The 21,893-nt window shown below is 36.0% G+C and overlaps 1 protein-coding gene across 2 annotated transcripts in view; it reads right to left on the bottom strand.

The window, feature by feature from the left end:
• Ns1 (Nucleostemin 1) overlaps positions 1 to 21,893 on the bottom strand; it is a 68,568-nt gene that overhangs the window by 26,328 nt on the left and 20,347 nt on the right. For both annotated transcript variants that reach the window (XM_081742756.1, XM_081742755.1), the window contains 5 exons: positions 19,987 to 20,094; positions 16,593 to 16,873; positions 14,965 to 15,100; positions 13,219 to 13,467; positions 6,754 to 6,841 (listed from right to left, as the gene is read on the bottom strand). In XM_081742756.1, the coding sequence (XP_081598882.1) occupies positions 6,754 to 6,841; positions 13,219 to 13,467; positions 14,965 to 15,100; positions 16,593 to 16,873; positions 19,987 to 20,094 (862 nt within the window). The remainder of the gene's footprint in view (positions 1 to 6,753; positions 6,842 to 13,218; positions 13,468 to 14,964; positions 15,101 to 16,592; positions 16,874 to 19,986; positions 20,095 to 21,893) is intronic.

The raw sequence follows: 21,893 nt of genomic DNA on the forward strand, positions 1-21,893 counted from the left end.
TAATTTCAACTTCAGTACACCATGAGGCACAGTCATAATTGCTAGCATATAATTAGCCAGTTTATAATCCCTAATTTGATGTTTACAGTAAATTTTGAAACTTTTAGATTTAACATTTCAGAGTCCACCTCTACTATATCTCATTTGTAAATGTGATCTTAAGTCACGTTGTGGTCCTAAATCACACCCAATTTCGATTCTATTCCTTCTGGTGAGTTCTGAGACTCATGCTTTGATACACATTGAATGAGGTTGAAGCAAGAGCTCGTAGGGCCCATTCTCATAATATTGACTACCTCTGCGGGAGGTTAGATATTTAAGAACTATGTAAGAAGGGGAAAATTCCTACAATATTATTAGTATTCAACGGGAAAGAAAATGTAAGATGCATATTTCAATCAACAGATCCAATTTAGCTGAAAAGAATAATATAGGTAAGTGTAAATCTTCAAGCATAGTCTTCATGAAAATTGAGAAAACAAGTATTTGGTAAACCTTAACATTCATGCTGTACAATAATAACCATGACACCTAAGGTGAAACAAACTGAAGTACATAGTAGTAATTAGGCTTTTGTTATGACACTAGCAACATGACAGTACATAAAAAATTTTTATGAGCAACAACCTAAAATGATGATTCATTCTTAAAACTCTGATTTTTGCTTAACTATAATACTATCCAAAGATAGACAATTAATTAATTGATAGATCAGATTGAGCTAAACAAAATGAGATACTTGAGGGCAAATTCTCACGTGCAGATTTCTAGAAGATCACTGGAAATCATCTAGAATGAGAAAACTACTTTTTATGACGTTAAAAAGCATGTTGTTCGTTACCAGTAGGATGCAGTTGATAGATTTTAGTCTGCTGTAACAAATTATTTATTTATTTATGTACTGCATGTGAAGAATATGATTGATAAGTAACAGATTGAATCTACGAGGGTACGGTAAGTCAAAAATTACCCGCAATGTAACTATAACTTTTCATCCATTGTTTATACTGCCCTCTGTCCTCGTTTATTTTATTGTTATGCTGTTGTGGTCATGCTATGAAAGTTTGATCCTAATTCCTCCATTTGTCTTCCTTTTGTTGTAGATAGATTATGGCCGCTCCATTAGAAGTTTGTACCAAAGAGGAACAACAAGCAGTGATCTGGTTTTTGTAGTCGAAATATGTATCAGGGACCGCAGTCCATCAAAGACTTTCGGCACAATACGGGAACAGTGTCTTGCCGCAACAGAGTGTCTACGAATGGATTGAAAAATGGTCAAACATGGTCGCACAAGTGTTACGCACGAGCAAGTCCCTGATACACCTTCCGACCACAAAAACCAGATTACTGCTCGTTGTTTTTCTCTGGTGCAAATTTCTAATGGAGTGGCCATGATCTATCAGCAACAAAAGTAAGACAAATGGAGGAATTAGGATCAAATTTTGATAGCATGACTACAACAGCATAACAATAAAATAAACGAGGAAAGAAGTCAGTATGAACTAATGTAAGAAAAGTTATAGTTACATTGCGGATAATTTTTTTACTTACCTCGTACTATTGTTTCATTTCTCCTACGAGTGACGCACATGCTACTTTAAAATAACGCGCAAAATCAACGATGATGGTAGCAACAATGTGATTCTGCAAAATGGAGCACAGTGTCTAGGCTAACGCTTGTAAGAAATGAAGTGAAAGAAAACTTGTCAAAATTTCTTCAATACAGACTTGGCGCCAAACTTAAAATATTAAAAAAGGCAAAAGAAGAAATATTACCATTAATAGAACAAGATGGGAAAGACATATGTAGTATTGGAATGAATTAAAAAGAATAGAACTATTGAATGCTAAAGAAAATAAAGGTAATTAATTTTACGAGATAGGGATATACGGACCATGGTCAGACCAATGCAAAATAAGTATGACACAAATATACAATAAAAAATTAAATAAAGGAATTAGAAGATAGCTAAAATTGTACATACTTAAATTTTACAACTTAATTTATGTACGTTTATGCAAAGTTTATCGATTATCAAACTCTTGAGCAATACTCTGACTAGTACTAATTTCTTTTTATCCACAAATCATTCAATATTAAATCATCTAACACTAGCTGCATAATCATTCTGCTGAAATCCTGGGTTCCTACATGTCTAGTGTCTACAATGTGTCTACAATGCCATTTGATCCTTGGTACACTATGTAATGGACCCGTTTTGTCTCCATTACAGAATAGGATTAATTTTCTTTTAATACGCCCTTATTGTTTATCTTTACCATTACCAAAAATGTATTAGACTAGGGCCATCGTAACCTGAGCTCTGACAGATCTAACATCGTGTAAGTTGACGACAGTGTTGCGAACCGTCATAGCAAGAAGAATCAAAGCGACCACATGACAGAACGATAAAGGAATCTAATTACTTTATCACTGATTGAATCAGATTATAAGTTGAAATATTTACAAACTAGATATTTTAAAAAAAAAAAAAGAATAATCGTACTTCACTTTACTCCTCAACATTCCAGCACAACGTAGTTCCACTAGGCCTAAAGTTATTGCCACAATAATGAATACTTTTTTTTTCTTTTCCACTTATTGACACAATTCTGTCCTTTTGACAAATTTGCTACGTAAATAGAAGTGGGGTTACATGGAACAACAACCGGTCCACCTCCCTATCGCCGCAGGGAGTAGGTTTTTGTAGAATTGAAAGCGAAGAGGGTAGTGAGTCTGTATGGCTCTTCTAAAATTCAAGGGCAATGAACTGTGATTTGGAATGTCAGGCTGAAATTAGTTTAATTTGTAATGATCTTTGTAGGAAATTTGTTGACATAAGGAAAAAATGTACCTACATACTCTATATATTAGAGAGATCGTTATAATGAGCTTTTCATAAGGACTGATTTAGAAATTGAGTGGTTGGAAAGTAACGAACGTGATCCAGCTGCTTGTCTTTTCATAGAAGACATTTTTTCACCAATACGTGAAGGGGAGGATAGGATTAGACCCACAAAAATACATTTGGAAACACTAGATTGTTTCCATGGTAACCGAACAGTGTTGTCGCATTTATACCTACTCATTACTGTGAAAGTTTTTGTGTTGTCAGGTTGTTTTGATTTTTTGTGCTATCATCTCAGTGCATTGGTGTGAATATTGTGTTGTTATTTTCATTCATCAGTGGAACATAGTTTGTATTCGTATTATTCACATAGACCTAAAATATAAATTTAGTATGTGTATGTGTGTGTGCATGTGTTTATGAACATAATGCCTGAAGTGCGTAAGAAGTGCGGAAAGGGGGTGCCCTTGACAAGTCAGGCACGGGAATTTGTTTAATCTTAGGGAATATTTCGAAAAAGAACGTAACGACGGTCCTTTATTGCCATTGAATAAAGTGATTGAAAGAGTAGATTCAGCTTTATACATTAGCCCTACAACTGTGAAAGGAATCACAAAAGAGAAGTGCCCGAAAGATCTCGCTCAACCGACAGAAATTTTATCCATCCTAGGAAAAAAGCGTAGGATTTCTACAGTAAACGGAATTAAATTGTCTACAAGTGAAAGCCATTCTCTAACGTAAGTAGTTTTCAATTAAAAAAAAAAAAAAAAAGATATAACATTATGGGTCTTACGCAGAGTCGTTCTGACGCGTGTTTAGTGTCATACTAAAGAGTTGAGTTGATTTTGAATTTAACGTCTCTTTCAACAGCGAGGCTATATGAGATGTGGACCTACTGATTAACGTGGAATTCGAACCACATGAGCTCCCGCCGGGAATAGAATCGGGGTCTCCCATGCCAAAGGCGTACGCTAACCGCTTAGCCACGAAGAAGCCCGATCTCATACTAAAGAGTTCGACTAACATATGTTTCCATGCAGTAGTCAGGCATTTAGTATGACACTAATCATATGTCAAAACGACTCTGCATAAGGCCCTATGTGTTTAGAAGTAACGGTTGTTTTCTTTACGATTTTGTAAACTATCTTAACGCAATACTAATTTGTTTGTTTCTTTTGTCTAATACTTTCGTCAGATATAATGTTAAATAATATTTTTGTTGTAATACATATATGATTCATTTCCACAAAATGTGCCCCTTGTTGTATTTATATTGTTACAGAAGATAAATGTGGCAACCGCGCTTGATCGCACGTGAGAGTTGTCAGAGCTCTTCTTAGCGCGGCCTTACTCTAGTTATTGTTAGTATTGCATTTATGCTATTATTTTTGTTTATTATGTTGTATAAGTTAATGTTAGATTATAATTAATCTGCGCCATCGGTTTATTGGCGATAATGGCCGAGAAATTATAGCCAGTCATCTTTTTTCTCTGTTAAATTGATATTTTCTGCTGTTTTATATATTATTAGTGATTGAAATAAAAAAAATAAGTATGTATATAATAATGTCGTTCAGAAGGAAAGAACACATAAATATGCTGTACTAGATCTAACAGTCTGAAATCCATGAGGATTCCGTAACTGGATTATCTTCTCTCTCCTGTTTATTAGTAACATCTTTCGCATCAGGAAGAATAAAATATCTTGCACACATAATTCGGATGTGTGTACAAATATGATAGCGTACTCATATAATGCATTATTGTGTTTGCCATGTTGAATTATTCATTTAGCTTTCTATGATGAAATGATCATCCCTGTGCTATATGCAATGGTCAGTATAAAAGTAATATAAATGTGTATTGATATATATATTTTGATGAAAAACAGCGATTTAAAGGATTAAATGTGCATTGGAATACGATGACGTAACTAAAAATGTTAATTCTGTGTATTAGTGGATGAGTCATCTAAAACAAGAATACTGTTATAACTTAGATGCTAATGTGAATAAGTTTGGAGATATGTATGAATGTGTACACTATTATAATCTTCTGGCATAACCGTGTTAACTGTAGCCAATATGATGAGATGACAGCAGTTGAGTGCTATATACAGTGACGGTAATAAAAACGGCTCAATATTCTATAGTTGTATTTGATTTCCATCGTTATCTTATGGAACGCACTGTGTATTCATTCCTGATGTACTTTATTCAATTCTAGTTTCCTATTTCCTTTCCTTGTTAGCCTGTCCTACGTTGGCAACGAATCAGCTCTTGGAAGTCCGATGCTTTAATGTCAACCATAACACTTATTGTGGGATTGCCTGCGCCGTACCAGAACGGTGGAAGAAAGGGCACTACAACTATTATGTAGAGCCACACATGACAGGTATTCAGTGAAATCAGAGTAACATTGAGTAACTTACAACTTTTAAATTTACTGCAGTGTTTCGTAACCTCGTCATGCATTAAAACACAACAACGAGTGATTTAAGCTATATGAACTCACTACCGAACAACGGGAACAGATCACACACGTTGTGATTGAATAGAAATGAATAGATTGAATAGATCACACACGTTGTGATCGAGACTTCTTTTTAACCAGCTAAATAATCAAAGGTGAAAAATCGTTGTTTTATGCTTACGATCCGACCACGAAACGGCCGTCATCAGTATGACGTAGCACTAATGTATTGTGGTTTTTAAGCCATACATCTCTATAGATAAAAGAAGAAGTATTGACTGACTGCTCAACGTCCAGACCAAACTGCTTAAACTAGAAACTTAAAATTTGGGCAGGGCATAGGATTTGTGATATAAGGGCCCATTAAGGAAGGGTCCTTAGGAATTTGACGGGGAAAGGAGGTGGCAATTATTATCTTAAAATGTCCATATCTCGGAATTTCCGAATGTTAGAGACATGAAATTTGATACATGGATTTTTCATTTAAAGTAATTAGGTACATGTTTCAGCATTATTAAAATATTTAACCTAAAATGGAAGAAAAAAGGGCTGAGAAGGAAAAGGAGTGAAAATTACAATTGTTGTAATCAAATGGACAATCTCGAAATTCGTTAAGATTAGAGCTATGGAATTTGGTATTTAGACTTCCCATTTAAAATAATTAGACACGTGTTTCACACGTTCTTGATATTTGTCCTAGAAGGCAAGAAACAAAAGCAGGAAGAAAAATGGGTTGGGTTACAATTGTTGTATCTGGATAGCCACATCTCGAAATTCGTTACGACTAAGAGATGCAAAATTTGGCATTTAGGTTTGTTATTTAAAATGGAAGATGTGTTAGGGGGCGCGGTGGCTCAGTGGTAGAGCGTTCACCTCTGATGCTTGAGGTCCCTGGTTCGATCCCAGCTCGCACCGTATGGACTTTGTGGTGGATAAGCACCGTGTTCGTGGTTTTTCTTGTGGTTCTCCCGTTTCCTCCCACTTTTTTCATTCCACCATTTCACTTATCTCTCATCACCGTCTCCTTTAGCCTAACCGGCATAAGCGTGGGACGTAAAACTTCAAGATTTCATTTGATTTCATTTGGAAGATGTTTCGGCGTTTTTTTTTTTCTGATATTTCGCCCCCTTCCCTCCCAAAAAGGGAGGGAGTCAGGGTTACAATTGTTAAAATAAGATGGCCAGATTTCGAAATCTCTTAACATTAAAGATATATTAGGGGTATGAGAGATGCGAGGCCATAGATCGAGCAAATGAGGGGTCTGGGGGAAGTCCCAGCTGGGCGAAGGCTAGTAAATAAATAACGCGTATTACAATAAAACTAAACTTCATGAATGCTCGCGAAACAGTGCACATCAATTAAAATAAACACGAATTTCAAGAATTAGCAAGTTATCACTTTTTCTTGTAATTCATACACATTTTTTTTTCACCTTGTAACACCTGGCGTCGCTCCCGTACTGCAAGCTTTCCTTCTCTTTAAGCTGTTAATAATGCTGCTTTTGCCTACGTTTGGAAGACCTGCGAAATAAATAAAAATGTTAGAAATATGCAAGATCATATTAATGAAAATCTAATTAGCAAGTGTCACACAACATTCAAATCAATGAAGAGTATGCTGTAACTCTTTATACAGCTGAACTTCAATCAGAATACTAACCTTTGGGGATCCTATGGTACAATTTGTACCATACGCGTTTTTCATGGTACATTGCGTTATTTCTTCTATTTGAGCTTTTTCGTCCGTTTTTTTTTTTTTTTTCCAAGTCCAGAGGCCTTGTAGAAGACATTACGTATGGTTTCAGACCGTCCTGCGTCCAGACATAGGAGGTGATGACGTCATAAGTCAAAAATTTCTTTTCTCATTTTCTAAGCCTATGTTCAATATTTTTTGGCGGGATTATTTTTCTACGTAGAAGATTGAAATTTTGCACAAACATTCAGTCCACCGAGTAGTATTTACCAGATTGTTTGTTCCGATGTCAGTGCTAAAACAGGGGAGGAACCAGAGGGGCAAAGGGGTAAAAAAAAAAGAGATTTTTTACCCCAAAAATCCCGTTTTTCGTCATTTTCCCGCCTTACATACATGATAGGACCACGTGAGTCATGCCGTCTGAAAGGCAGTTCCATTCTGAAGAGAACGACGGTCGAATTATTATTCTAGGGTAATTAGGGCCGTCTCAGTGAATTTTCATCCAAATATACTTCTGTATAGGGTAAAAGTGGGGCATGGTAGGGAAATTTTTTCTGGCGGGCCTATTTTTTCACGTAGAAGATTGAAATTTTGCACAAACATTCAGTCCAAAGAGTAGTATTTACCAGAAGTTTTTTTTTTCGATTTCTGCGTAAAAACAGGGGGGTCCAGAGGGGCAAAAGTTGAAAAAAGGGAAATTTTGCCCCCCAAAAATCCCTTTTTTCAGGAATTTCCCGCCTTAGAAACATGATGGAGACATGTGAATGGTACCGCCTGAAAGACAGTTCTATTCTCAAGAGAATGATTGGCGGATTATAGTCCTAGGGTAATTAGGGATGTCTTAGGAATGTTTTTTCCCTGAGATCATAGTCTTTTATGGTAATTTGGGGCATTGTGGGAATTTTTGATAAAAATTCTCCCGCCCTTACTATTCAAGATAGAAACTTGAAATTTGGCACACACATTCAGTATACCAAGTACTATTTATCAGATTTTTTTTTAGATGACTACGATCACACAGGGGGGTCCAGGGGGAAGCAAAGTTCGAGAAAAGAATTTTCCCTCCGAAATTTTCACTTTGACATTTTTTTCCCGCTTCTGGTATGCTATGAGCATGCAAGTGGTACCATTTGAAAGCCAGCTCTATTCTGAAGAGAATGAGGTATGAACCATGATCCTAGGATAAATAGTGACGATACAGTAGCTGCTTGACTGAAAGTCTAAAAAAACAGCCCAAAAAGCCAGGATCCTTTAAGGGCTAATAATAATATAGCAAGAAGAAAGGCATGACACAAATGACACAAATATCATACAAATGAATGAAAATGAAATAAAATCTTTGAGTTTTACGTCCCACTGATATGCCGGTTAGGCTAAGGAGACGGTGATGATGAGTAATGAATGAAATGGTGGAATGAAGAAAGTGGGAGGAAACGGGAGAACCCCGAGGAAGCCCACGCACACAGTGTTTGTCCACCATAAAGTTCCCTTGGCCACGAACCCGGGACCCCAAGCACCAGAGGTGAACGCTCTACCACTGAGCCGCCGAGGCCCCATACAAATGAATGAAGTTCAAAACAGACTATTATAGGTAACCCATTTGGTAGGAAATTTTGTTTCCGGCCATACGTCTATTGGACCTACTGAGATGATAAAAGATGAGAATAAATAAACTCATCCAGATGATAGATGGATAGGTCAGTCCATACGTCTATTGGACCTGTATCTATTACCGGAAAGTTATCCTACAGCCAAGTTCTCAGGCCCAAAATCAATTTTATGCATATTTTCAATCTATAAATATTTTGAGATAGACAATATTACTTTTCTAGATCTCTTCAGATTCTTTGTTTTTGTTTGTATCAATTTAATAACAGATTAGTTGTTTGATTTGAAGCTTAATGTCCTGTTTTCGCATCAATGTTATATTTTTACACTACCTGCAGAGTTACAGACACAGCTGCTAGTCACTTAACGACGTATATATTACCAATAAAAACAAAGGAAGGAAATTTAGACAATTATTAGCGAGGGTCTAAGTATTAAAAAGAACCACTCCTTCTTTCGCTTGGTACAATTTACGAAAAATTATGGAAAGCAGCAACACTCAGTATGCCGCGGGATTCTAACCTGAGACCTGATTACTACGATAAATAAATATGGTGTTGTTAATGTTGTACAAGGTATGAGGTTTCCTTAGAGGTGTGCGCTGTCTCTCTGTCTTGCTGAAACGACTGCCTGTTAAAATGCAGATTCCAAGTCCGATAAAAATATGTAAAGATCACCTATATAAATATGTAAATATGCAACGTGTGAGACTACTAATTATCTGTACTTTTGCTGACCAACAGTAAGCCGAATCCCATGATTGTCTCCAATAAAGTATGTCAATAATGGATGGCACAGCACACAATAAGTTTTAGTGGTGTGAAGCACATATCATCATCTCAGTAGGTTGCTGCTATCCTAGAAATCATGTGTTGTTTGAAGATTCCTATAAACATGCAGCGTAACGTGGCATTCATGTAATAATGAGATATTAGGAAGGAACTTTAGTCTTCGCACACATTGTCCAACGCGAGTCATATATTTCAATTTTGTATACTTTATGCCAGATCTCTCCCGCCCCATGTAAATGCACGTACTGCACATATGCAGAGCCGGCTATGCTACCACGTAACCAGCCCTCCTCACTAGTCTACTGACTAGCGTGGTGCACAAGGTTCCGAAATCGATTTCCGGAGGAAGAGCATTGAGGGCATTAAAGAGGTTCTGATCCCACTTTAAACCGCAAGTCTCGTTCTATGTAGTCTCGCCACCGCCAAAGAACGTAAATACGAATCAATCAACTTTCATGCGACCCTGTGTTCCCATAAGGCGCCAATCTGAACGCTTTTTGCTTCTCCTGTTCTTTAATTATTCTTTTCTACCCACTTCTTCTCCCCCTTCTCCTGCGTCACCTGATGAAGCGTTATAGTAAAGAACTCACAGCATACTTTATCTCCTGATAAGCAATTAATGTTTTATTTCTACTTCGGATTTCTTCGTTCCAAGCGTCCATATTATATATATGTACCGTATTTATGCATATATTATGCGCATCCTGTTTTTGATAAGTAAAAACGAATGAAAATAAAAATTATATTTCGCATATAAGACGCAACATACTATTTACTAAATAAGTCATCGTTTAATACTTTTGGAAAAGAGTTAGTTCGAGAGCAGTTCACCAATATTTACTTTGGAGAAATATATCCTTCAACAATTAATGATAATTCGTATCCTTCGATAAAAGTGCAATAATTTTATTTATTTCAGTTACTGCTTCTATTTTTAGGCTTAAAGTTTTGGAGGAAAAAAGTGCACACTATATACCTTTAAACATGGTATTATAACGGTACGTGACGTTTGGGCGCCGCCATTTGGGCGCGGACGTTTGGACCCCGCCGTTTGGGCACTGGAGGTTTGGGCGCGAAGCCATTTGGGCGCCAGACGTTTGGGCGCGAGTTAAATTAAAAAGTCATTGTGTTAGGCGCTGAGCACTAAGTTCGAATCAAGATATCACAAGGTGTCTACTGTAGTGGAAGTCCTTGAATTATACTGGATTTTGTTTTACATACTAGAAATACTGGAATTTCAAAATTCTAAATCTGAATTAACAATTAAATTTTGTAAATTTAAGTTTCAGCCAAAGGTAAGTGTGCTTTTTATTTGATAACTTTTCAAGCTAAGGTAAGTAGACCAGACTAGATATGATTGCCTGCATTACATACATAGTGAGCCTATTCCATTAAAAAACTTAAAGCAGGCCTTCTACTGTAGTTATGCGATAAGTGTCAATGTCAAACATATTTCTAGTGGCTAAATGACCAATATATGTACACTTAACAATTATTTTTCACTTTGAAATCTTTTTTTTTTTTTTTTCCTTTCGCCACTTTCTTCAATGCAGATTAAATGCTTACAATGGGACGAAAAAAAAGTGTGTTAAGTTTTGATTTTTATATTGGAATGTTAAAAAAAAAAGTTATACCCAAAATACGGCATACTGCAGTTCCTAAACTCAATGTCTTACACACCCTGTATTAACATCTTCCCTCAACTCGATTAGGATTTAGGATTTTTAGATTTCTGGGCTTTCGGCAGCCCGTCACGTTTAAGGGAGTACACTATTCGGGGAAAGGGGAAAAAGAAAGGATTGGGGAAGGAAGGAAGCGGCCTGGACCTATATATTAGGTACCACTCCGGCATTTGCCTAGTGTGAATGAGGAAGACCCAGGAAAACCTCATTTAGGGTGGCTGGCGTGTTATAAAGAGCGTGTTACAATTTTTCGACAGAATGTCCCCATCGGGAATCGAACCCGGGACCGCTCGCACCGAAGGCGAGAGCGTTAGCGACTACGCTACGGAGGGCCACTTCCCTCAACTCGAGTGCGCGGAAATCTTTTATTAGTAGTTCTTTATTGGACTTAAGGAAGAGAAAAGTTTGGCAAACGTAATACGAAAGAAAACAAATTTTAATATTCATAAGTATGTAATTATTAACTTTAAAAAAAATACAAAAATTAAATCAATATGTTTTAATTAACATTAAGAAAATTATTAACAGTTCGTCTGATTCCTTCATTTCGTAGCTTTCTTATACAATACAAAAATTAGATCAACATTAGATCAGAAGTACAAGAATCGTGAACAAGCGAAAAATCCATGACGAGGTTAGGCAACAAATGCCACAAACGCATTAAACTATTTAATTTAGATGAATAAATAAGATAGAGATAGAAAATATGCAGATAAATGAGGTGAGATAAAGATAGAAGTGTAGGAAATGTATATATATCTTGATTTGCGCTTAGTTTTCAATGCCTACCTTACTTTATATGTCGTAAATTGTGATTTTTACTATGTACCTCGCACTCAAACGTCTGGCGCCTAAACGGCTTTGCGTCCAAACGGCAGCGCCGAAACGTCTTCGCCCAAATGATGGCGCCCAAACGTCCTGTCCCGAATTATAAAAGACAAAATTCTGAGTCTGTCATTTAGTGTGTCACACTAATAGGTATCTCTGCGCTGCGCTGCCAATAGATATTGCAAGTATATAGGCAATTTGTCAATTTAAAACTTATTGTAACGATTTAGTTGCAAATTTAACTGTAATTTAAAATGTATTGTTCCAATTCAATTATTTCAAAATAGACAGTGGTGATACTGAATATGAATGTGCTTCGCTGTTTATTATTAGGATAGGGGCTGTGGCCTATTTAGATTTGAGAATTAATATTTGTTTAACCGAATGACCGGTGGACAAACTCAAAAACTGTAATGTTCCATTGTATTTAGTTTGTGCACAATTACATTTTATTTCTAGGTCTTAGCTTTGATTCTATTTCCCGTGTTCCTTTCTAATTTTCACGCCGGAAAGAACGAAAACTTAATTTGTTGCTATGTTTTCCAAGGTATGTTGAAAGTTTGATTTAGTGAATAAAGTGCATCTAGGTTTCAAAAAATTCTAAAATTTTATGAATTTTGCCACGCTGAGGAATGGCAACTAATTGAATTTAACTTTATTTAGAAAAGGAAAGGACAAAACTCCAATTAAAATATTAATTACAAGTTCTAAGTCAATAAAACTATAGAAAATCTGGGAGCATTAAGGTTAACATATCCTATCTTTTCTTAAAATTTTCCGCTTTTGGTTTTTGGTACTGAAGACATTGAAAATGATAATGGGCTTCTAAGTTGCTGAAGCGCCCAGACAGGATACATGCCCCTAAATTAAGTCATAGGTTCGTGAAATACAAAATTAACGTAATATCGTAATAAATAACTGGTTCGAATAATAAGCAAAATTAGTCGTCAGATATGCATCTTTTGGCATTAACTCGTACGATAGTAGAATGGAAGGAATTAATCCCGTAAAAACCAACGGTTATTATATTGTCTTTCTTCTTCTTCTACTACTACTACTACTACTCATACATGCACGCACGCACGCGCGCGTACGTACGTACGTGTCCTTGACATCAAAGATGAGAGCTCTATCATTAAGTCACTCTGTTCTTTATAATAGCTAAACAATGGAAGCAATTTTTAAGCGGACTTTATAGCTGCCAGAGACAGCTGTCCATATATAAAAGAGCAGCAAATTTTTTATAAAAAAGCCTGCAGTATCAACAAGACAGAATATACATGAAACTTCACTTACCTACAACGCCCACTTGAATTGACGTCTTGATTCCTTTATTTCGGCAATAATTCGCCAACACGGAAACAAGTAAATCAGCTCCCAAACAAGGAGAACTTTTCACTAACTTATTAGGACATCGCACTAGCTTCTTTTTCCTGCGTCCTAAACGCCTCTTTTGTGATTGGGTACTTGCTTTAAAAGGAACAGTAGGAAAACTTCGTCGAAGGTAGCTTAACCACTGTTGTAGGTTTTCCTGAGGAACCAGATCTATACATTTAAAAGCAAACCATTATCAACAACAAATAAGCAACACTGTAACAAGAGGGTGGGTGAAGTAATATGGCAGAAACAACTATACATGGAATATTAACACAAAACACTACGAAGTATTTTATTACGAAATCGAACAACATATACTGAATTACAGCTAACAATACGTATTTGATTATTTCTGTAACAGGCTTCATTGCATATCAGCAACATTAGGATTTATCTGTTATTTCGAAAACGTGGCTTGCTTACCAGTAATGCTTGTAGTAGAAGTTTCGTAATTATATTCAGAACTTTTCTTTCATTATCTAGCTCACAGTAGTGTGCTTTATCACCATGTGTTCAATGATACGGAAATTAAAGATTTAAACTTCTAGGGGTTTGTGCTATTTCTCATGAAGGAAGCAAGTTTTGAAATAACAGTGTAAGTGTACACAAATTTCAGAAAATTATATTCATCATAAAATCGCAACTCTACATGATACGCTACAGGTAACATCATTTGTCCTTTTTACTGAGTTGGTGAGACTAAATGAAGTAGTGTTAACTTCGTGTAAACTTTATATGAAGTTGTATTTCCACTTGAAGCTGTTACTTGAAGCACTGTAGTACTTCATTGTTACTGTAGTAGTACTTGAAGTTGCTACCTGTAAACTGACATTCATGTAAACTTACGAGTTTTAAGAAATGCGCTCCTGGAAAGGATCTTACTAACTCATGTAAACGTATCACCAAGATAACAAAAAATAAACATATGCCAGAATTTCTAGAGCTTGATCTTACAAGGAACGGACATGAAAGTGTCATCCGGACATCCGAATCAAACTTAGTCCATTCGATAAACATAACAAAGGTACGTTCATGCACAAAAACTCAGGTGCCATGGACAACGGAGTAAATCCCTGGAGGCCATTAACAATGTTATTATAAGGAAAATCGTAGACTCCAGTGAAATAGCTATTGCATCAACACTGTTCATTGGAAAGTCATGATTTATAGTTCATTCCCTTCAGCATGAAACAAGCTTTCTAGAGGTGCTACGCATTGGGGCCCATAACATACTTGAAGTCAGTCAGGGAACAGGGGAAATTGGGAGAATGTCAGGAAAATACCCTCCAGAAATCCCCCCGATCAACTTTGGACCCGTCTGGAGTGGCCCCGGGTAAAAGCACACAATCCAAATGTATCTCGAAAAATACTATAGGGGATAAGAAATATGTGTACCAAGTTTTGTATTGCCAGACAGAATAAGTATGAGGGGAAAGTGTTTATTGGTATACAAGATTTTCCCTCGTATCTATTTCGATGGTAGGTTCATGTCCGTTCCTTGTTAGAAATATGGAAAGAAGAAATTATACGTGTATGTATCTCAACAATCACGTTAGATGCAAAGAGAAAATTCTATGATCAGTTCAGAGATCTGCTAAGGTGCTTATGCTAATCCTCACTGTTCCTCATGTTACAGTGAATTGTGTGTGTTACAATAAAACTTACCAGCTTTGTTAAGAATTAAAACAAGTTTCTTGCTCGGTCCATAATCTAATACTGCCTTTTCAACTTGACGACATCTCGTACCGAGTGGATCTCTAGCATCTAGAACTTCAAGAATCACGTCAGCAGCTTCTATTACCTGGAAACCAGATTTCCATAAATAGGAATCAATGAAACGAAAGAATATTTCAATAATTTCTATAATAACATATAGTTTTATTTAAAGTAAAGTAGATAACTAATAATAACCAAAAACGCACTAATGGAAGTTCCACTTAGGTTTGTTATCAGCAGTACTAGAAAAATGCTGGGACAATGCATAACACTCATAGCCAGAATTAGCGCACCCGACCAAAAAAAAAAAAAAAAAAAAAAGTCACCCACATGTAGAATTTTACCTAAAATCAGAGGGGTGATACCATCTCTGGCCTGGATTCTATTTGAAAGTAGCGACATGCAGTTTTGTACACATGCCACATCAATGTGAATCCACTTCCTCATCAGTAGGTCCCGTAATTTCTGCGTTTCACCGCAAATTCAAATAATCCCACGGATGTTCAATTCGATTTAAATCCGGGAACTTTGCTAAATAGATCACATGCAACAAGGTACCTAAATGTTCCTCAAACCATGTGAGCCCTGTGAACACAGCAATTGTCATCTTGAAAGACGGGAATGTCCACTGCATATTCATCATGAAAGTGCCACAGAAATGGCAACACCAGGTCACTGGAAACTGTCCAAATAAACATGATTCATGTTCAACAATATGAGTGATCCCCTCACACTTTCACATACCTCCTCCAGCTTCATCCACATCCTCCACACGTAAAATGCTTTACACTAGGTTTTTGGTGTGCTTGACATTGACACCTTTCATTATTGGAATACGGACAAAAACGAGACTTGTAGCCCCACAATACAAGTTTCCAGTTCGTTACAGGCCTATGTCTGTGTTCTAGAGCCTACCGAAAACGTGAAGTGAGAACTAGTCTATTTACTCGACTCCAAATGTGCATTGTATAAAGTTTCCTACCAATTTTCTTTCTGAAATTGATTGGGTTGGGACTGCAGCAATTCCGGTTGGGTTTGAAAAAGATTACCCTTTAGCAAAAGTGAACCTCGGTCGAAGGTCCCCCTGGGTTAGAATCCTTTTGTGATCACTATTCTGATGCGTTTTGGGCTCACACGCGCATCAGACCATTCGTTGCAGACACGTTGGACAGCCGTTTTAGACATCAACAAATCAGGGAACTTCACTGACTAAGTGCACCCCTAACACTGAAACACAACATTATTATTTAATTTTAATAAAAAATAGTTAACAGGATACCAAAACAACGTGATACGTAATGCAATGCAGTTGAATTCGTTCCTCTAGTCGCAGCCTTAACTTAGAATTTGTAGGAATTGTTATCCTGGTAACTGTAATTTCTATGGATGGCAACACTGAAAATACTTCAGATTCATATTTTCTGTTGTAGAATAACATTATCCATGGTTGTGGTAAGTTGCATTTTATTATTTCCTTTCACTTACGAATAAACAAGCAAAAGAAAAATGGTAAATATTGTATTATTTTTAGTGTTAGGCTCTTAATATTAAATCTATACCAGTAAAAGTAAACTTACTTTTCTAAATTCTCTGTAACACGGAGTTCGTTTTGTACCATCAACAAAACTTTTCTCTTGAGATGGTTCTGTCAGAGTATCAAATAGCCTATTCTTTACTGCAGCGTCCTGTGCTAAGTTCTCCAAGGTATTATTTCCACTTTCCTCATCTTTTGCTTTCATCTCCTCCCACCTACGCTTACGCTCTTCGGCCATTCTCTGCTTGTATTCTTCTGCATCTTGTAAGATTTCCTCTTTAAACGGACATCCTCCAGGAACAGTGATTATTTTCTTGCCTTGTTCTACGGTTACGAAAACAAATAAATTATTATTAATATAGGGAAAGAGGACACACCAGTCTAACTTACATCGAAAAAGTACCAACTACAATTCAAGTCATACATACAGTATCATAGAAAATTAACAATGTACAAAATCAATTGAAGCCGCGGTGGCTCAGCGGTCGAGTGATCACCTCTGGTGAGTGGGGTCCCTAGTTTGATCCCATCTCTCCAAGTGGGCTTTGTGGTAAGTTTTCTTGGAGTTCTCCATTTCTCCCACTTTGTTCATTCCACCAGCTGGTTCTTAATTATCATCACCGTCTTTCTTAGCCTCAGAGTATACTTGTGGAAAGCTAAAGTATGAACTTAATAAAAGGCAAAATAACGAAATCACACTACCACAAATTACTTAGTGCCGCATATAATGAAGGCAGAGGGATGGTTGTGACTTCGAATTGAACCACTCCAGAACTTGAAAAAGTTGCATAGTTTTCGGTGAACAACGGATGATGCTAATGAGCTTTTGTATGTGTGTGTGTGTGATAATAAACGTCATGTGAATCTGAATGATTTCTGGATACCAGATATTTTATAGAAGTGTTGGTGACTATTTATCAGTAACCTAAGAGAAAATATAATTTTATGCGGTGAACAGAAAAGCGAAGTATGCATTAAGCACTATGTGTCATTGATGAATTGCGGCTGAAGTTAAATATGGTGGTATTCATTTTACATATGAATGAACTGAATACTATTTACCTTGTAACTCACAAGTTTGCTATCACAGGTTTACAACTATCACTGAAATAGGATTCAGTGGAACACTTGTTGCTTTCCTCTTTTTCATATTTAATATACCAGTTTAGTTATGATTGTGGATCTTAAAAAGATCGAAGTTGTCTTCTAGTTAAGCCTAAATACCTAAATATAAGGTGAAAAAGGTCTCTTTTTTTTTTTTTTTAATTAACTCTTTATAACAAACTGTCCTAATAGTTTGGCAAATAACTATTTCTTTATCGTATTTGTTGGTGCATTCTCGTTTGTTATTTTTCTAAACTAGTGTATGTACATTCACTTACGTTTACCTTTGTATGGCATAGCTCATGAGTGAATTACGTCTGCAACGATAACTAGAATGCGAATATCAATGTTAATGTACATACAGTAAATGTTTACCATTTTTGTTTTATTATGTAGATGTAAAATTTGAAGTAACTCAACTGATTTCTCGGTGCTCAATTTAAAAATGTGACACTGTACAAAATGTTACGATCTCCTTCAACATAGTAAATTTTATTTCGTAGCAATCGAAGTTGAGATATTTTGTGGTGTAATGTATTGTAGTACGAATGTTGATAGTAGTTTATTATCGATACTAGTAAGAAGAAAATTGAATATTATTACTCGCAGTTATCAATATTTGAAATCTGTTATATTTGCTGTGATATTGTGGTTCATTTTAAGGTATCTTGGAAGCAAGAATATTCATAAAAATATACATCGACATTAAACGCATCACCGCTTCGTATACGATATTTTTAGTACATAAAACTGAAAGGCTGTTCCTTTTTTGTCATTAAGTAATATGCAAGGTATTAAAATTTGAAACTTCTCAAAGAGCTCAAATGTCATAATAGATTTTTTGGACATGATCATTGCTTATGTACTTATAAATAGTTAAATAGAAACTTTTATTATTATTTTGTTGTTGTTTGTCTATTTAAGTGCTTGTCTGTGTACTCACAATAGAGGATCCTCATATTCGACAAAACGAACTTTAATTACGTTCTTCTGATTGTCCGAGCTCCTTCATGGCTAAGTGGTCAGCATAAGAACCTTTAGCGTGGGAGACCCGGGGTCGATTCCCGGTGAGAGCTCATATGGTTCGGATTCCACGTTAATCAAAAGGTCTGTCTCACATAGCACAGCTGCTGAACGGGACGTTAACGTCAAAATCAACTCAACTCTTCTGATTGTCCGTGTTCTTTATAGAGATGTAGCAACAAGCTCATATGCATTTAGCACAAGAAGTACTTTCCGCCACTTGAAGATAAATCTGCGATGCAGTACGGTGCGGAACACAAAATATCTTTTCCCTACAAAATGACTTCGTCATGATTAAATGACCTGACAAGCCACGACATAGAACAGTTGCAAGCTATACTCGAAATTCTTATTTTTTCTGTCCACAATCAATTGTCGCTATTTAATATTGCATGTCTTATTTCGTTACTTTTCTTTGTAGCACAGTCAGTATACGAATTAAGAAATTTTTACAGGAGAACGACATGCACTTAATTAAGAAAATTACACATATGCAGTATGTTTTCCAGCCCATTAACACATCACTCAACTATACTTTTGTTTCCTTGCAGATGTTGATAATCTCAGTAATTCGAACACCAAGTACAATATTTCGACATTAACCTATATTTACACTTACAACTAATGTATTTACTATATTTAATATCACATGAGCTGTGAATAATCTGAATTTGCGTAACTTCTCTCGTCGTCCGTTAAGCAGAGGATCAGAGTGTATTTCATTTTACATCCAAGACTTCGCCATGGTTCAGATTTCCACTTCCGTACTATAAGTATCAACACTAACAAACAAAAATCACTCTATAAACTTGCCAAATACTTTAATGCACAAATTAATATAATTGTTTCGATTTTAAAAAAAATACATACATAGGAAAATGTAAATAACACACTTTCTTTTTTAACTTTACTTTGTGTATCAAGTTATGGAATTAATGTCATTTAGCATCATAATGCTACACAAAGTTTGGTATCTATCTCAGGAGAAGTCAACGGCTTTTTCTTTGCTGTCATAACGTTTACAGTTTATTTCCTGGCTAATCTACTTTACAAAACTTCATTTAACATTACTCTCTCTCGCTTTCTCTCTATTTTGATACAGCTCACTATTGGGTGGATAAATACAGTACATACGTTATTTACTTACAATATGTAGTGTTGACTGAAGATTTTTCTGCATTGAACTTATTAATTCAACAACGTTCGAAAGATTGAAATCAGTATTGAGTGAAAATAAAATAATTTTATTTGTCATTGCGTAAGTTTACACACATGCTGTATACACTTACGAACAAAAAAACAATACTTACTCTTTCTAGAATTTAATTTTGCTGCTTTTCTAAGTTTTCTATTGTGTTCTCTAACTTTCCTTTCTATTTTATAGCGCTTACGCGCTGGCATACGGTGACTCTGCCGACCTAAAATAACAAGAACAAAAATATATTATTTTTGTCAGTGAATAAGATGTTCACCGCTAAATAAGAACTCAAGTTTGGACACCAATTCTACTTAAACGATGTTCTCCAATCGAACTTCTACTTAGTGAAAGCCTGACAAATACAATGTGTTATTTAAAGAAAAACAACAATTTATTCTCCGTTCCAAAGCCCTGAAATTCATACTTTAAAAAACTTCGCAGGGGCATTCCTAATGAAAATACAATGAAAAGATGCAACAATATGAAAGAAAATAGACAGGCATTCAGAAAAGGCCTATTTGTTACCACAGCTTTGGCAACATCGCTTCATCTGCAAAGTAGGTATTTTAAGCTGGTACAGTCCGCAGCAAAAAACCTGCAACATGAGCGTGTAAATTTATTGTGAAACGACGAAGCCTTTTGCTCCAAAATAACTGTGCAGCGCAGGTTTCTCCTAGCGTGATTCGTGCCACTTAGACGTTATGTTGATTACCTGCGCTGTTAGGTGTAGTTTCACAATAAACTTACATGCTCATGTTGCAAGTTTTTTGCTGCGGACTGTACGTGATAGGTACGTTTTCTCACTCAAAGCAACAGATCAATAATATTGACCAAAGAGAAAGGTATATTATTCTTATTTCAATTAAATGTGTCCCCAGTCTACAAATCAAGGTTATTGTAATTTTCCTCAGCTCGAAAAAATGCAGAAGGTATTTCCGAGTAAAACCCACCTAAAAAGTCTACAATACCCTCCTTTTAAAAAAAAAATACACGTTATACACGATTCTCAAACTTTTTTTTTTCTTTTTCAGTGGCACTCTGTGCTGATGATGATCTTTAGATAAATATTTTAAGCCAATTGTGAAAATAGTAGTGTAGAAAGTAATCACATTAAGGTTATTATTTCAATTCAGGTTTCGAAGTATATTTTTGCAGGTGGGTTGAGTTGTATTGTGAATTTTACTCCCCCCTTCCCCAAAGAAAGCCAAAGGAGAATCTTGGGCTGGGGAAAATTGCACCCACCCTGACAAAAACATATGCCTTGAGTGTGGCTCAACTTTGCAACACTTCTATGATCACGCTGTACACTTGCCTTTACATAGCACTTCACTTCATCATGTCTTTCTTACGGAGTACAACGAGGTAAAGAGCACAATTATATATTATATTCTACCTTATTATACATGTAATAGGTGTGATTCTGTTATATTTTGATTACTTGTACTACAGTGAAATTAAATAACATATTTCTTCCGTGGATTTTACAAATGTATGCCCCACAACTTAAGATATCATCTAAACTTTGGCCCCTTTCACCACATTTAGTTCAGAAGGAACTGTCCTCTTATCAGTTTCCGCTCTACATTTCTGTATTTCGTTTCACTACTGAAACATACACGTCCTTGTTAATAAGACGGTACTGGTTTATTTTGGCACACCATATTTTGGAAGATTTACAAATAAAATTCAATACTTTGCATGAAAAGACATTTATAAACAGCAAATTTCTGCAAGCGATAGAATTAAATACAAAGTAATACAACTGTATTTTACGTTTATAAGTGTAGGGTTAAGTGTAAAATCATTACAAGTGCTTCATGACTGATAAAATAACTGAGTGCATATGAAAGTTGACTGTACTAGATACTATTTTCCACCGACGGTATCTATAAACACTGCACAGAAGATGTATTTTATGTTTACAAATAGAGCGCTACTAGTACGAAACTATGAAAACTGCTACTGAAACTCGTATCATTGCCAGAACCCACTTGTTTTCACTACCCTCGCCACGCGTAT

The sequence above is a fragment of the Thermobia domestica genome, chromosome 16, assembly GCF_964235325.1.
Source record: "Thermobia domestica chromosome 16, izTheDome1.hap1.1, whole genome shotgun sequence".
NCBI lineage: Eukaryota > Metazoa > Arthropoda > Insecta > Zygentoma > Lepismatidae > Thermobia > Thermobia domestica.